General features: G+C 36.7%; 1 protein-coding gene across 1 annotated transcript in view; it reads right to left on the reverse strand.

The window, feature by feature from the left end:
- Nucleotides 1–16,688, reverse strand: part of DNAH7 (dynein axonemal heavy chain 7) — a 113,655-nt gene that overhangs the window by 47,222 nt on the left and 49,745 nt on the right. The window contains exons 30-40 of the mRNA XM_037398557.1: nt 15,554–15,703; nt 14,285–14,467; nt 13,258–13,434; nt 12,828–12,959; nt 11,961–12,185; nt 10,315–10,512; nt 8,101–8,256; nt 6,251–6,419; nt 3,119–3,245; nt 2,026–2,245; nt 200–1,072 (exon numbers count right to left, since the gene is read on the reverse strand). Coding sequence (XP_037254454.1) covers nt 200–1,072; nt 2,026–2,245; nt 3,119–3,245; nt 6,251–6,419; nt 8,101–8,256; nt 10,315–10,512; nt 11,961–12,185; nt 12,828–12,959; nt 13,258–13,434; nt 14,285–14,467; nt 15,554–15,703 — 2,610 coding nt within the window. The remainder of the gene's footprint in view (nt 1–199; nt 1,073–2,025; nt 2,246–3,118; nt 3,246–6,250; nt 6,420–8,100; nt 8,257–10,314; nt 10,513–11,960; nt 12,186–12,827; nt 12,960–13,257; nt 13,435–14,284; nt 14,468–15,553; nt 15,704–16,688) is intronic.

The raw sequence follows: 16,688 nt of genomic DNA on the forward strand, positions 1-16,688 counted from the left end.
ATTCAGCCTATACCGGCCTTTATTACAGTAAGAACGATTCTAATTGTGTAAACAATTTTAAACATGAGACTAAGAAAATTCAAGATATTTTTCACTGCCAGCTTCAGCAAAAAAAATTACTTGCTACAAAAAGCACTGAAGTTAGGTTTCCATTGCATTTCTGTTAGAATAACAAGTCCAACAAGAGTTTTGGGTTTACCTGAAACCAGTCCAGCGTGCAGCAGCTGACAAGAGCTGGAAACTGACGAAGGCGGTTACGGAAAGCATCTCCGATGGGACTCATGGCCACTACTATATGAAGCTGATCTCGACAGCGATCAACGAACATGTTAAAAAGAGCGGCAGGACTGCCATCTGTCTGTTTTGTCCTGCTCTGTCGGCAATCTACTTGACGCATTTGTTCACAAATTTCTTGTTTCTCATCTACTGCAAAGAGGTTTGGCACTTCACCTGCATTTAGTAAGTTGTTAATGTCTTCTAAGAATGATTCCTTTTTAATCTGTGTATCTGTGAACAAGAAAACTCCCTGCCTTTCCCCTTCAGTAGATTTTCTTAGTATGGCTTTTAAGTCTTTATGCCACTCATTGACACCGTAACTTTTAGTTATTTCAACCTGAAAAAGGCTGTATTCAGCCATATGGGCTGCTAATCGAGTAAGAGATTGTCGACCACTACCTCCAACACCAACAAGGAGGGCATGGCTGCGAGGCTGTTTCAGAATACGGGAAATCCTACAAATATGCTCTATAGCGAATCGGAACAAGACAAGCTGCATTGGCTTTTTGCTTATGTTATTAAATTCTTCAAGGTGACTCTCTACAACTAATCTCAATTGATCCACATCTCTAATCTCCCTGTATTTAGTGTCCTCTCTCTTAGGGTCATGAAAATCACAAAACATTAAGCTACGCAAATCATCTTCTTCCACTCTGCCATCATTGTTGAAGTCCAGATTCTGGAAGAGTTCATGAAAGTCTTCATGCAAGTGATTTTTCACTACTTCCTGGATAAATCCAACAAGCCAAGCTCGGTCAGGATTATCCACCAAGCGATCATAATACACTCTAAGAACCTGCATAATAAAAATGTAGTTCTTTTAATAGTTGTTTCTGCTCCTGCTCCTGAATGTATACTTCTTTTACACAAGATAAAACAAATACAGTTCTGAAAAAGGCTTCAAAATATAAATTATCTTAAACTTCGCTTCACAGAAAAAAACAAAACAGACATTTAGAATTAATTCAAAAAGCTGAGCCGAGTAATATTACTTCTGAAGTAAAGTGAAAATTCATACAGAAATACATACACACACATATATAGATACATATTTATAAACATCACTACATAAATGCATTAAAAGGCTGCTGCAAAGAGGAAGGGAACATGTTGGTCTTTGCACTACACCCAGATAGGACAAGTGACGGGTTTATATTTCAAGAAAGAGGACTGCAGCTGGAACAACATAGTGAAGAACACGAACAGATTCCCTTGAAGTATGAACACCCCTTCATCCTTAGAGAACTGTAAGAAATTTTTAGAAAAAAACACTTCAAAAGTTACTGCAGTTCCTTTCTTTATGTGATCCTGCTTTGGGGAAGGATGATGGGCTAGATGATCACCAAGAAAGAGGAGGGGAAAAAAAAGAAAAAGAAAAAGATAGGGACCAAACTTTAAATCACTCAAAATTTCCAGTGACCCAGGACTACTTGCTGTTCTTCTCACTGTTCATTTAGGTTTTTTTGAAGGAAGGAGAGAAGAAATGGAAAGGACTGTATATGCATTCAAAGCAGCAGAGACTACATAATCACATGAAAGTGAAGGTATCAACAATCAAGTTGTCTACTAAGATATGATTCACACTTTGAAAAAGTCAGATTTCCTCTGCCCATACAGTATACAAAATCCTTTCTCAGGAGTGTGACACTAATTCACAGCTATTAGCCAATACGAGATGGCATTGCAAAAAGAATTCACAGTTTTTTCTTATTTATAATAAATATCATTTCTTAGTATTAGGTAATTTACCTCATGAACCCAGAGACGTTTTATCGATCCTGGAGAGTCTGTTGTTTCAGGCCTCGACAGGCAAACACCTTGAATTACACGTGAAAAGTCGCGGAGATTGAACAAATAGTGAGATTTGGCTGGGGTAGGAAGCAGATTCTTCATAGTTTCTTTATACACATGCATGGTTCCGTTAATTATTTCTGAAGTCAGTTCTACGTATTGTGATGGAAAGCTGTAACTGACAAGTTATAAAAGGTGGTTAAAAGAACAGAATTATTTTCATAATTTCATCACACTAGCATGTGACTAAATAAATAATATTATATATATACACTGATTTACTTATAACTTCGTGCCAATTTTTACCTTCTATGATTACACTTCCTCACATGCAGTTTTACAAACCTTATTTCTCTCACTAGATTAACACTGCAAATCAAATCTAGTAACTGTGGAACATGCTGACAAATTTGGCTATGTCACACAGCTAATTATACCCTTTTTAACCCCCTCATTTTGATGACTAACAGCAGCAACAAAGAAGTCAGGTCAAATAGCCCTTGCTGTCCTCTGGGAACTCTCTCCCTGAAAGGGTCAGAAGCTGCCACGTCACAAACTTGGTCTGGAAACAGGGTAGGAGCATCTTTTGGGGCTTAGCTGTCAGAATGGATAGACAATGGAAGTTGAAGTCCATTTTTAATAATGGATTTAAAAATTATGCAGCACTGTAAGGCCAAAGAAAGAGTAAGCCTTCTCAAACCAGAAGAAATTTAAGAGCAGTTTCCAGTTCAATTTTTTTAATGACTAACCAAATTCTATTCTTATTTATTATATATCAAAGAATACTGCATTACAGAAATATCTCAGCTAACTTAATTAGCCTCAACTAATATAAACCTCTGTTAGAAACTTCAGAACAAGAACTTTACTATTGGAGTATTTTAAGATAAGCCCTACTTCTGCTGAGTAATGAGTAACTCCAAAAGCACAGGATACAAAAGATTGTAACTTCTTTTCAAGAGCACTGTCCTACCAGCACATCTCGGAGACTTCCTAGTACCATAATTTAAACACTGACTTTGATTTTTTCCAATACACAGAGGTCACTTACCATACTGTTAGATGCCAATCTAAGATTCTGGAAAAAATTGTGTACATCGATTCATCATCAAACTCATTGATAGTAACTGTATTGAAGTGTCGCAGGAATCGTGGTGTTACTGGGTTTCGACCACCACCTAAATATTAGAGAGCATTAACACTATAACTAACAGAAAAACTCAAAATAGAATCGTACAAGCCTAGCATTTTTTTTCCCTAATAGTCATCTTTGATTCGGCTAGGAGTCTCACATTGACAAGTACCACACCTTGTCATAAACCCAATGAAAGCAGCACGCAGTTCTGTGTCAACCTGCTCCTGTAACCAACAGTCTGTAAAACACACATTGAAACCATCAACTTAGAGATAGATAGATTTGACACTAATTTAACTATGCTTCTGTTATGAAAGAAAAATTCTTATAAACTTCAAACCCATGTTCTTGATTTTCAAAGCGTTACAATGAAAGAAGCCTCTACAAGTAACGCTGTATACTTTATTCAATTTAAATTTTATCCCAGTTCTAGAGTTAGTAGTTTGTATGACTTCGTTGTGATTTGGACAATGAAGCTATGGATGGAGATAAGGGGATGTAAAACAGAAAATAACTGGATACTTGCTCTTCTGTTTGGATTCAGGGTTAAGCTGCTGCACAAGTGTGTTCAACCCCCTTAGAGCAGCGAATCGGAAAAAAAGTAGCTGAAAAGTAGGCAATTTACCATCCCTAACATCAGGAGCACAGCTGATAGCAACCAAATTAGCACGGTGAGTTCTTTTAAAACACATGACTCTCAGGCATGACCCTGGACTAACGAAACTAAAAGACCCCTGGCCTGGAGCTGCCCCCCCCAGCCACCTGGCACTGCAAGCAGCACTGGTGACTGCCAGGTTGAACCGCGCAGGCACTGCCACCGCCTGCTGAGGAATCTCAGCACGTCATGCTGAACAGGCCAGTTATGCATCTACTCCCTTCTACCCCAGCTAAGGTCATCTCTCAGACACAGCAGTTTACAATGCTTCTTGGAGTTTACATGTGCACAACATTACACAAGTCACTGGGATATAAATATGAATTTTACCCAAGACAATACTTTCCTAACATAAATTTTAAAACTGACTTTAACAAAACAGCTTTAAACATTCTTTAAATAGCTTAATATTTGCTTCAATAGTACTATATACAAGTACAGAGTCCAGATTTTCATTTCTAATTAGATTTTTTTAAAAAAATTAACATAGGCTGGAAAGGAATATATAATTTTGTAAGTCCTGGAAGTAGCTCCTTGTACATAGCTACTAAAATAAATTCTTCACCCTGAAGCTGAATTGAGACATTTGACACAAATAATTAGGACCATAACTTGTACATCTGATCGGTCCATTTTTCACCATTTAATCAGAAGAGGACTGGAACAAAAAAACTGACATGAACTTATCCTGGGAAAGCAAATTTGTCCCAATTTCAGAGCAGCTGAAAGTCACTTCTACACTATCACCCTGAAACAGGAATGTGGCATGAAGGATGCTTTACAGAAAAAGCACCTCCAAGAACTGGCTATTTCTGATGTTAAAAAAAAAAAAGTTGTGCAATTTAAGTTATGCCAGAACATATTACAAGTCCTGACTTCACCTAAGCTTTAGGAAAATGAACATGTAAAATTTTAAAATTATTTCACAGTCTCCTCCTCATTTATTCCACAGACTGACATTTAGATCAAGTGCCCTGAACCATGGATGAACACTGCCCCCAGTTTAAAATGATTCCAAGAAGCAGTTTTGCTTCTCTAGGAAACCAGCTATGTGGAACAGCAGTGGACCCCTACCCCACAGGCATGCACCACCCTCCCAAACACAAAAGCAGTATCAGCAAAGAAGAACCAGCATGTTCGTGTGTGTAAACAACTCTACAAAAGAAAGGAGGAAAGTCCAGGGAGGCTGAAGTAGAAAAAAGAAGGAAAGCTCTGATCGCAGCCTGACTGCACACTGTAAATGTGCTCAGCTATGGCAAAGTTTTTAGGCGGTATGGGGCAGACACAGCTCTGCATAAAAGAAATTCTGTTTCATGCTTCCTGCTGTAGGGAAGGAAACAGATTCTTTAAAAACAAACATAACTGCATTAAAGAAACATTAATTGTTCATTTCAACTGATAAAATCTGCTAGACAACTTTTTTTTAACTACATAGCTGTTGTGGTTTAACCCCAGCTGGCAACTAAGTACAGCTGCTCACGCACTCCCCCCTCCTCCCGGTGGGATGGGGAAGAGAATCAGAAAAAAGTGAAACCTGTGGGTTGAGATAAGAACAGTTTAATAGAAAGTAAAATATAATAATAAGGAAAATGAAAAAGGGAGAGGAATAAAAGCCAAGAAAAAACAGTGATGCACAATACAGTTGCTCACCACCCGCTGAGGGATGCCCAGCCAGTCCCCGCGCAGTGACCGGTGGCCCCCACCCAACCCCCACCCCCAGTTTATCTGCTGAGCGTGGCGCTCTGTGGTGTGGAGTAGCCCTTTGGCCAGTTCGGGTCAGCTGCCCTGGCTCTGCTCCCTCCCGGCTTCTTGTGCCCCTCCTCGCTGGCAGCCTGGGGAACTGAAGAGCCCTTGGCTTGGGGTAAGCGCTACTCAGCAACAACTACAACATCCGTGTGTTGTCAACATTATTCTCATCCTACATCCAAAACGCAGCACTGTGCCAGCTCCCAGGGAGAAAATTAACTCTGTCCCAGCCAAAACCAGGACAATAGTTTGCATAGTCAATGTGTATGCAGGCTATCAGAAATGTGACAACCTTGGTACATCAGATACTTTACTACTTCTTTTTGGCCAAATAAAGTACAATAAAGAACATCAGTTAGTGCTATTTAGAAAAGTTCTGAAGAAGAATAAAATTGACTGAAGGCCAATGGAGGGTCTCATTAGAGCAAAGGGACTTTGCTAATACTTTGCAGATAAATCCTTGTCTTCCTGAAAAGCAGTACTTCTTCCTGGCAGGCTTGTGTAGTCTCTCTGCTGGTCCTCACCCGCTCTACTACAGCTGCTGTTCACATTTCCTTCAAGGAAAAGGGCTCCTTGAGCCCCATCCCTAGCCATAAAGACCCAAATTGTCATAAAACAGGAAAAAGCATACAAGACACATCTCTTACCTGGTGGTTCCATCGCACACATAATCTGAACATCTACAAGTTTAATCACTGAGCAGTCCTTAAGGTCGTACCAATTCCCGTGATCTAACCACTGCCGTAGTAACTCAACAGGTGGCTGCGCACCATAGACCTCTCGCGCTGGCATATTAACATCATCTACAAATACAACCTGAAAAGACAAACACAAAGGATTTTGCATTTATTTATTTTACTGAATATATGCCACTATTCTGCTTGATTCTCAAAATGCTCCACATCAATTCACTCCCATTAAAACTAATGGGAGTAATACACATAAATACATGTATTTAAAAGCAGACCTAAGCTCTTGATGGAGTTGCTGCCGAGTTAAATAAAAGTAACTGTGTCACTCTAAAGCCATCACAAAACACACCTATAGAGGAGAGAAAAAACGATGCTTGCCTTATTATTGCTGAGTGTATTTAATGAAACACAGTAAACTAATACTTGCTATTTAAACCTTACTGTGCTACTTACATAGCTTTCCTTGGAAAAAAGATGGAGTCAAGAAGACCCACAAGAATTTCAAACTTTAGTGAGACTATGGTTCTCTTTTTAAATCTGTTAAAACATTACATCTTTCTTGGCACTGCTGTTCCTAAAGTATAGGCCCCTGCTGATCAGGAAATGTCTTCACACAACAAAGCTAATGCAACTGATTCAAGTTCTAGAGAGAAATTTATGCATTTTATCCTCCTTTCTTCTCATTCTTTAACCAATACAGAGTAGAAATTTGGTCAAAAGAAAAACAGGTTAAATCACAGGCCTTGTATCTTATCTAGCACTGCAATTTGGGAGACATACTGAAATGGTTTGAAGTGCTCTTGACTGATACAGATCAAGACAAAATTTATCCCTAAAAAGTATCTTTACGTTTTTAAGACTGGGCTAAAATACATCTTAAAAGAATAGCCTGGAGAGAGGCAGGGGAAGACCATAAAACACTTTAAATGGTATTTCCTTAAGAAACTTCTACCATTACATGTTTTACTCTTGATAATAACCATTTATTAAATAATATCTAGAAAATAAGAAAAAAAAATAAGACTGCAAATACCACAGGTCTATAGGCATCCTAAAAGTGCCAGTATTAAACCATACACATTATAATTGCATTGTAAACTTAATGATTTAAAAAATTTTCCTTAGAAGCTAAATTCTTCCTTAATCTGGGTTAAAAAAAAAAAAAAAAAAGATGAAAGAAACTCCTTAGATTTTAATTTTCACTCATTGAACTCTTCCAGACAGAGGAGAAAAGGATTTTCTCATTGGAAAAAAAAAAGAAAAAAAAAAAAAAGAAAAAGAAGTCTACTCTTAATATCCTTCCTGAGTTTCTGATTACTCAAGAGTTCCATTGATCTTTAACGGTTTGGGTTTGGCAGGCACCAGTGATAAAAGATTCAAATGCCCTTTAACTCTTCCAAAACCACTGAACTACCCAGGCTGGAAGGAACCTCGGAGTTTATCTAGCCCAGCCTCAGGCTCAACGCTGATTTCTCAACAATGATTTCAAACCAGTAACAAGCTTAGCCATACAGAACTCTTATCTCAAGGATAATATCACAAAATATGGAGGGAGACATATGGCAATGCTTTTCACAGTTATTCAAATCATTTTTTTCTGTTAATTAAAACAGTATACATATTACTGGGAGAAGGGAGAAAGAAAAGGAGAGACATGAGGAACTAAATTAGAAGAACTAGAACTTTGATAGTTTATTTCAAATTGAGTATTCTTTCCTGATTATCACCTGTGAACAGCTGAGAAAATAATGCATTTACATCTTTGTATTTAAACATTTATTTACATACAGAAATATAACAGTTACCATTCTTTTCCCAAGAGGAGGTCCAAAAATTCCTCTTCTCCTTTTGTCCAACTTGGACATAACAATATTCTGAGTCTGAGCTGCTGTAGTTTGTGCTGAGAAGTTAATGAGCAGTGGCCTGTAGACTTCTTTATTCAAATTTTTTAAAAGAAAATTCTGGTAAGATTATGAAGAAGAAGAAGTTAAACTAGAAATATAGATAAATTTTATAACACTTAGCAAATGGCAATCAAGACAGACATTTATGGATCATTTTTATTTCTTTTAAAATGCTACAGTAATTTATCTCTAAAAGAACTCTAATAATATTTCATCAGTAAACCAATATGCTTGAATAATTTAAAAACATATTAAACTTGCCAGAGAAAAATTTATGTCTCCAATAGAGACATTTTCACATTTTGAAAAAAATAAAATCTACCTAGTGTACTATATAAATTCAGTATGTTAATATTTTGCACACACAACACTTCATAGTACTAATTAGAGTTGACGCACATTGCCTGTACTAATCCACACCCACATTTGCAAACGTATCCAGCGGTCCAAACATTTATGCCTAGCTTTGAAGAGTTGTCAGGAATATTTCTTTTGGAGAGCACAGCAAGAGTATCTGAAGATAAGCTTTACCATGAAGCTTTTGGCAGTACATTGTAACGGGAACTACCTTCCAAAGTCCCTTACATCAGCTGCAATTTAATCTCTGGGAGAAATCTGGATCCAAGTCAGCATTTCAAGTATGACTGAAAAGGACTCATTTCTTACCCACGACCAAGTAAAATAAAACCACAGGGGAAGACACCCTTCCACCCTTCCAGCAGTTGCTACAGAGCATTACTGCATATAAAGTAATGTCTCTAAAGACTAGTCTAATCTCTGCCAACCACTGCCGAGACCATCACCATACAGTTTTCTCAGAAGAATGTTTGATCTCTATCCTTGAAGGAAAAATCTGAGCTGCTTCACAAAAATGTACAATGACAGCTTAAGGAAACTATAGAGCAGTGTGACTTAATGGCCCTGTTTCTTTTATCCTTTTTATCAGTTCTGAACTCTGAAGAAATATAATTTTCTTATATATCACGCCAGTAATGAACCGGGCAGTAGAAAGTAGTCATATTCTTCATTATCAACAAAGGTTTACTTATGCTTTATTACATTTCTGAGATCAGTACTCCAGGAACAGTCTCTTATGAACAGATCTTCCAGTCTTAGCATTTATTTTCTTCAAAAGTATTTCAGAAAAGTAACTTAAAACCAAAACTAAGTTTAGTCCTTAGTCAGTAACTTCACCATTAATTTTTATCACACAAAAAGAAGGAAAGTAACAGATTCAAGACCATAAAGTCAGATTTATTTTATCTGCTTACATAACTCCCAAGGTTTGCCCCCTCTGCAAAATAATTGCATGTGCCCAGGCTTCATGCTGACTGCACTGGAGCAACCAACAGAAGCAACATCCTCTACAAAACAACATATTGAAGGAAAAAAAGAACAAATAAAAGCACTTGCGTGCTGCTGCTCAGAGGAATGACTTCTCTCTTCTGAATTACTTTGAGACTCTCATTAGCTAAAAACACAATGGCTTTGCCATATCTCCACTCACATATGCCCTTTTTGCCTCAAAAGTACACTTTCCCACAGATCTAGATGGAACCCAGTGAAAAATGCTGAATTTGGAAATCCTTGTAAGTGAACCTCAAAAGCATGAAGGTTCTACTAGCACAGTTCCATTGCCTGTCAAGGCTCTAACAGTCTCCCAGAAAGATGGATGGTATCAGCATTTAACCCATAGTATCTGTCAGATCTGTCTGAAGAATTAAAATTTATCTAAAAATGTGATCTAGACCATTAGAATAATTTTCTGTATTACCCATATTGTTATCTTAATAGCCCCATGACAAAATTAAAATGAACAAAGCATCACAGGGTGACTGAAGATGAAAAAAGGGAACACTCCATCCCAAAATAAGGACTCAATTATTTCAAAAATGTAGTAAAATCTGCTTTCACTTTCTGCTTTCACAGTCTGACTTGTTCCTTTAGACCGAAAACGTAATATTTGTACACATGGAAAGAATAAGTTGCCCATAATTTTATCTCCTAATATCCAACAATTAATGTCTCATTTTCCTTTTCTAGAAAAGTTATCGATTTGGTCCTCATTTTACCCCTTTCATAACTATGGCTAGTGTCAATATTAAAAGTACTTACAGTAATATAGGCACTTTTCCCAGTTCCTGTTGGTCCCACAAACACTGAAGGTTTCTGATGCACTGTCAACAATTCCATCAATGCCATGTATCGAACAGTATCCAGAGTTGGTACAATTATTTCATTAAACATCATATCTTGAGGTATAGGAGGAGTTGATTTGAGTGTCTCCACCCAGGGCTCCCAAATTCCTGCTCCCTATTTCAATTTATACGAAAGTCATATATTTATTATAAACTGGAAAAAACACCATAGGACCAATGGAAATAGAAAAATCTAAATTCTGTGACTTAACAGATGGGGTTATCAACCAATGTTCAGAAGGATTAAAAAATAATTTCATAGTTTGTTTCAGAATGCAATGCTATCAGTTTCAGAGTACCTCAAAACATAATGCCTGTGCATGAAGCAGGCAACTACTGAACCACAAAGGCTTAATTTTACCTTGTGTTACCTGTACACATGCTTACACATATGTAATGGAAAAATACATATATTTATATATACATTATATATAGTATATAAATATGTAATAAAATAGGAAATTGCTGTATAAATTTAATCACTAGACCTAAAAAAGCATCATCAGCCTTTTCACAGGTTCTCATTCATAATAAATACCTCCAAACTACGGGAATTTGAGGGCAGGTTAATTTTCATGCTGAAGCTCCACAGCAAAGCTTTGTCTTTTAGATCCACCTACTACAGGAGCCTTAAAACAAGTCAAAACTCTCCAAGAGTAAATTAATATACAGAGATTTTTAAAATTCCTAAACAGCCTTGAAACAACTGTATGTTCTATCCTAGCCCAAAAACAATCCACCTTGAGATAAAAGTCACATGAAATTCCTAGAGGTTGATCTCCATTGAAGTCTTTCTTAGAGGGGGCATATTCCCACCTCTGAACACAAAAACTCCTTTTCAGGAACATGTTTTTATGGATTATGATAAGAAGACACAAAGCCTTTACTGCTGATTGAAATCTCAGCCACTTTCCTTGGCAAGACGCAAGAATCACGCATGACCTGAAATCTAGACACAAGTAATTCTCACTGTACTGCAACAGGACTTCACAGGAACGACCAACTCAAAACCAAGGTACGTTTATTTTATCTTGGGAGTCTCTGGAGCACACCAGATCCAGTGTTTGAAGTTTTCATCTCCACTGGGAGAGATGCATTATGGATCCACATCTTAATCCCCAAAAAAAGAGCAGAGAAGAAGAGGCAGAGAGAGTTATGTAATGAGAGTATAATAATGAGTAATGAGAGAATTATGGCCTAAAGTATTTCAAGTGCTTCTTCCTCAACCTAAGAAAAAGGCTGAAACCCAAAATAAAATAAACTTGCAAGAAATCAATATTTTTTTTTAAAATAAAAACCAACTAAACACCCCTCCCCCCCCAACTGGTTAAGATTTGCTGCAAACTTGTTCTGCCACAGTAGCAGTTCTGGTAACCAAAACGTCAGGCCATGGCGCTGCAAGTCGCAGCCAGCACGCTAGACCATCACCAGCTCGCAAGGAGGGATGTCTGGCTATCCAGTGGTACACGCAGCAGGCAGCAGAACCAAATCTACAGTAACAATACACACCTTGTACCATACATAAACGATTACTTCAAAACGGAAGTTTTTTGCAGTCCTCACCTTTTTGACAAACCGATAATCATAAATTGTTCCTTCTGTTGGAAATGGGACTGTGAAAGCTTTTGAAGGCTGCTGATCAATATTCCTCAACAATCTGTATCGCTCCCTTGTCTCCTTGCTAATTGGTCCATTAAACATTTCTCGCACAACTCCATCAAACTTCAGTCTATCATCTTCTTTACAGCTAGCTCCTACAGACCATATCAGTGAAAACAAAAAAATACCCTAGAGTTGGAAAAAAACAAAATGTAATTTCAGTACCTGCATATTACCAAGTTCTCATTCACTGAAGTCAGAGATACTTGCCACAAATCACAGTGTAATTACATTGGACCAACTTGATTTTATGCATATAGTATGGACCATGCTGCTGGTAAAACAGAACACCATTATGCTTTCAGCATCTGCTCACCTCTGCTGGGCAGCAAAATGCCTGACCTGCTCAGCTCAAAGCCATTCATTTGAGAAAGTTCAAGCAGACTGCTTTTTATTCCAGAACAATTTAGATTATCTTTCTGTTATTCAAAGGCCTATCTCATACAGTGATAGCTATGTCTGTTAACAGCGCTTTCCTTGAATTGTAATTGCTAGATAGCACTGATATAACTAGTAATAACCTCAGATATCAGAAACCGGAGCATCATATACAATTTCAGCCGGTTTGTATAAAATGCATTAAATTTATATGAAGACATCAAACACATCAGACTCAATTATGTATCAGTGATAAAGAATGTAATAGTATTTTCCTCCATGGACATGACAAAGTATGTATTCCAATTACAAAATACAGGTTTTATTGCCTGTGAAGTCCATTTCACTAAAGCTTGGTTTGGAATTCCCTGTTCTGTCGGTTAAACTGCCTACCTCAAGCCAAGAGAAAATATCATGGTCATTCATAGCTTTAACTTTGGCTTCATCAGCAAATTCATCCATCATGCAGTCCATCAAATTCATTAATGATCGAATTAAGTTTGTATCTGAAGTAGGAGACAGTTCCTGAGAAGAAAGAAACGCTCCGTTGCAGCTGTGTTTTAACTCTGAAAAGAGATTTCTAGATGGTACAGGATTTTTCCCCCTCACTGTGAAGATTAAAAGAGGTGCAGGATAAATGTGTATAAAATACACTCAGAAGCAGTTAAAACAATACACTGCTCACAGCCTTCACCTTAACAGCTGTTTCTACAAAGTTATAAATATAAATTAATACGGTCCAAACAAAACAATTTGTTCCTCTGTCACTTGGAAGTGAAACTAATTCATACACTTAGTGTCTCGGAAAAGTTCTTTATCCTACCTTCGTGTATTTCCTAATAAACTCAAGACAGAGTGGAACCATTCTGTCAAACAGGCCTATTATAAATTCTTTATGCACAGAGTTGATTCCTGAATGCATTGTGTTTATCCAAGACATCATTAATGGCCTCCAGCCTAACATATGGGGCTCCATATAGATCATACCACACCTTGAAACCTAAAAATAAAGAAACAAACAGGTGCAACTCATCTTACACAATCTCCAAAATTTTTTTCCTATCTACCAGAACTTAAAATAACATTCAGTGTTACAACATATAGTTCTTAGGATTATTAGAAGCTGGTATAAATGTACAGTGGGGTTCTGTGAGCCCTGAGACAGGGAGGTTTCCAACCCAGCTTTATTCCTTCAGCCAACAGGAGACCTAACGTCAAAGACAGATCTTCCTCTTGAATAGAATTAATTCCCAACAGTAAGGTCTCAATAAAAAAAAAATAAATTAATACAGTGCCTTATTAAATATTAACATCACTTAATTTTGAATTGTTTTATATACTTTTTTAAGTAAAAACTCATTCCCAGTATGACTATACAGATATTTTCTTCTGTTACATTATTATCTGAATCTCTATTCATACTTAAGAGAAAAGTCTGGTATTCCATTAAGTGCCATCAGAAAAAATAGGCGTGATAGATATAGAGAGATGCCAGAAAACCAGTGATTGTTGTTTTTACCCGAATTTGTCTGGGAGATTAAAGATTTGCACATGAATAATTTTATTTTTCTTGTCAGATACTTGCAAGGGTTGGACTCTAAACAGTTACAGGGTCTTCCGTACATGCAATTTACATTACATTTGTATGTTTATGCAATTTGTCACATCATATTGTAAGATTATTAAAAACTTGAACAAGAAAACCAAGCTACAAGGTTCTTAATTTTAAACGTATATCAAAGAAATACAAAAAAAATTTACTATTTTCAGGTAAGTGTATTTTTTAGAATTAGAATATATATCACAATAATCAAACACATTTTTAATCAGTCTTTCAGACAGGTACTTACAGTTGCAGGCGAAGCAACTTCTAAATCCATTGGTTCAAAAATAAGGCTCATCTGCTGTGACATTTTGATGATCTCTCCACTCATAAGGCACAACTTTTTATTATCGTCAAGCACAGTATTCATATTCTCAATCCATACTGCATCCACTGGTCCATCAAAAACCAGCCATTTTCTATCTGGAGTCTGGGTTGCATAAAATATTTTCAATCAAATATTAGTAATTTATTTTATTACATTTACTTTAAAGTAAGTATTTTAGATCTAAAGTTATTTTCCACAAAACAATAACTGAAAGCCCTCGGAGCACAGAGTTGTATTCACATGCAGTTTCTGAAATCACAATCTACATTCACAATTTAGTTCTATAACTTTAAAGCATATAAAACAATTAACTATAGAAAGGTTAATATCTTTGACTGGTTTCCTGCAGTAACACTTGCAATACAATACACTGCTCTGGTAAACTGCAACATAGTCCAATATTTTGACTTACCACACAGTGAGATTGTTAATACCAATTACTACTCATCAGTAACACCTACCACACACTTACCATGGAAGTCAACAGAACTAACTAAAGGAATATGGCCTACCTAAATGCAGTATGTCTGGGGGTTTTTAACAATGTAAGCAAATTGTCATAGGTATTCATCACATTTCTTACAGGAAAACACAAAGCAGTTGTGCGGTTCTGCAAATATTATTACAGATGGTGAACTTTGCAGTGATCAACTTCAATATGCTATTAGTTTATTTAAGTTTATAGGGGCAAAGAGTCCCATACTGCAATCACAAGCAAAAAAAGTCAGGTATCTGTCAGACAGATACACCTTTTATTATATGCAGTGAAAATATTTCAGTGGATTTTAATGGAACGTCAGCCATAAGGCACACTCACTATTTTCTTTCAAAATAAATGTCAAAATGCCCACATACCTAAACAGCAAAGATCTGGGCCACAATCAATACAAAATAAGGGATGACAACATGGTAGAAAGATTAAATATTCATCTATTTATAACATACACACACACAAAAAGCCCATTTATCTTCACACAAGGAATTCTGAAACACAAAACTTAATTCACCAGCTTCCAGAAAGTACTTTGCACGGCACACACTACAATCAAGCCAAACTGCAGTCTCTGCATTCAAATGATTAAACACATGAATCCCACAATGGCTGTGCAAACAACATGGAATTAGAATTTAAAATTTATAATTTGAAAAGCCATTTCTCAAAATGCTCTAAGCCTGTTAAGCACTTACTGGCGAAGAAGCAAATTCTCTGAAGCTCACTGCTAGTACCCCATCTGACCATTCATGTGACACAGGATCAAACTGTCCATATAGCTGACCCATTGTTATGGATTTGGGATTTAAAACAGTTATCTGAACTTTGTTTTCTTCCATCAGCCCCTGAAGACACAAAAGTAACAGAATCTGTTAACACCAAACATGCAATTTATTATGCCATGTTTTATTTTGAATTTTACAGTTATAATTAAATCTTCATAAAAATTTCATCAGTTTACAGCAGGAAGGACATTACATGTTACACTTGAAAGATGGTTTACAAGTGTCTGAAGACAATTACTGAAAATTTATCCTATGTAGTTGGAAAGTTAATTTTAATATGAACAGTGGCTTGATAAATGATTTTTTTTCTTTTGCTTTCTTTCTTTTTCTTTTCTTTTCAATGTTAGTGAACTGGACATTAGGTAGTCAATAAGGAGACCCAAGTTCTACTCTTATACTTAGAGGGATTTCAGCAATCCAAGCCCTTTTTTCTCTCTATGCCGTTTTTCCCATGTTTACAGAATACATGTAACTGCCTCGGTAAATTTCTGAGATTGATGTTAAAACGACATTACAAAGTTGGTTTGGGTTTTTGATTGGGGTTTGGTTGTTGGGGGTTTTTTTACTTAAACTATGTAAAAATATCTAATTTTGTTTTTTGATTAAAATTAAATCAATTCTTTTCTTCTCTCCACCTGACTACATACTGCACGCTGCACACATCAGAGATGAGGTGGTGGAGAACCACTGTTCCACCGGAATGAAACAAGCAAAGGTGACAAACTGCACTCATTTGAACACCTACTTACTAAAGCCTTAAAATATAGGAATGTCTACCCCTGATTTAAGCAAAAAACCCCACTTTCTTCCAAAAGCAGCCCTCTTGTTTATGCATTTTAACTGAGAAACCAGGAGTCTGACATCATTTCATGCCTGTTCTGCCTGCTTTCCTCCCACAGACAGACATAATCTTTCTTTGTTTCCCATCATGAAATGTAAAATGCAGGCATTTAATATTTCAAAGAAGAAACAAGTATGTTTATAAAAAAGTATGATTACAACTTTGTTTTCTGATGGTTTGTATTGAATTATAATTCATTCTAAC

The sequence above is a fragment of the Falco rusticolus genome, chromosome 8 (assembly GCF_015220075.1).
Source record: "Falco rusticolus isolate bFalRus1 chromosome 8, bFalRus1.pri, whole genome shotgun sequence".
Lineage (NCBI taxonomy): Eukaryota > Metazoa > Chordata > Aves > Falconiformes > Falconidae > Falco > Falco rusticolus.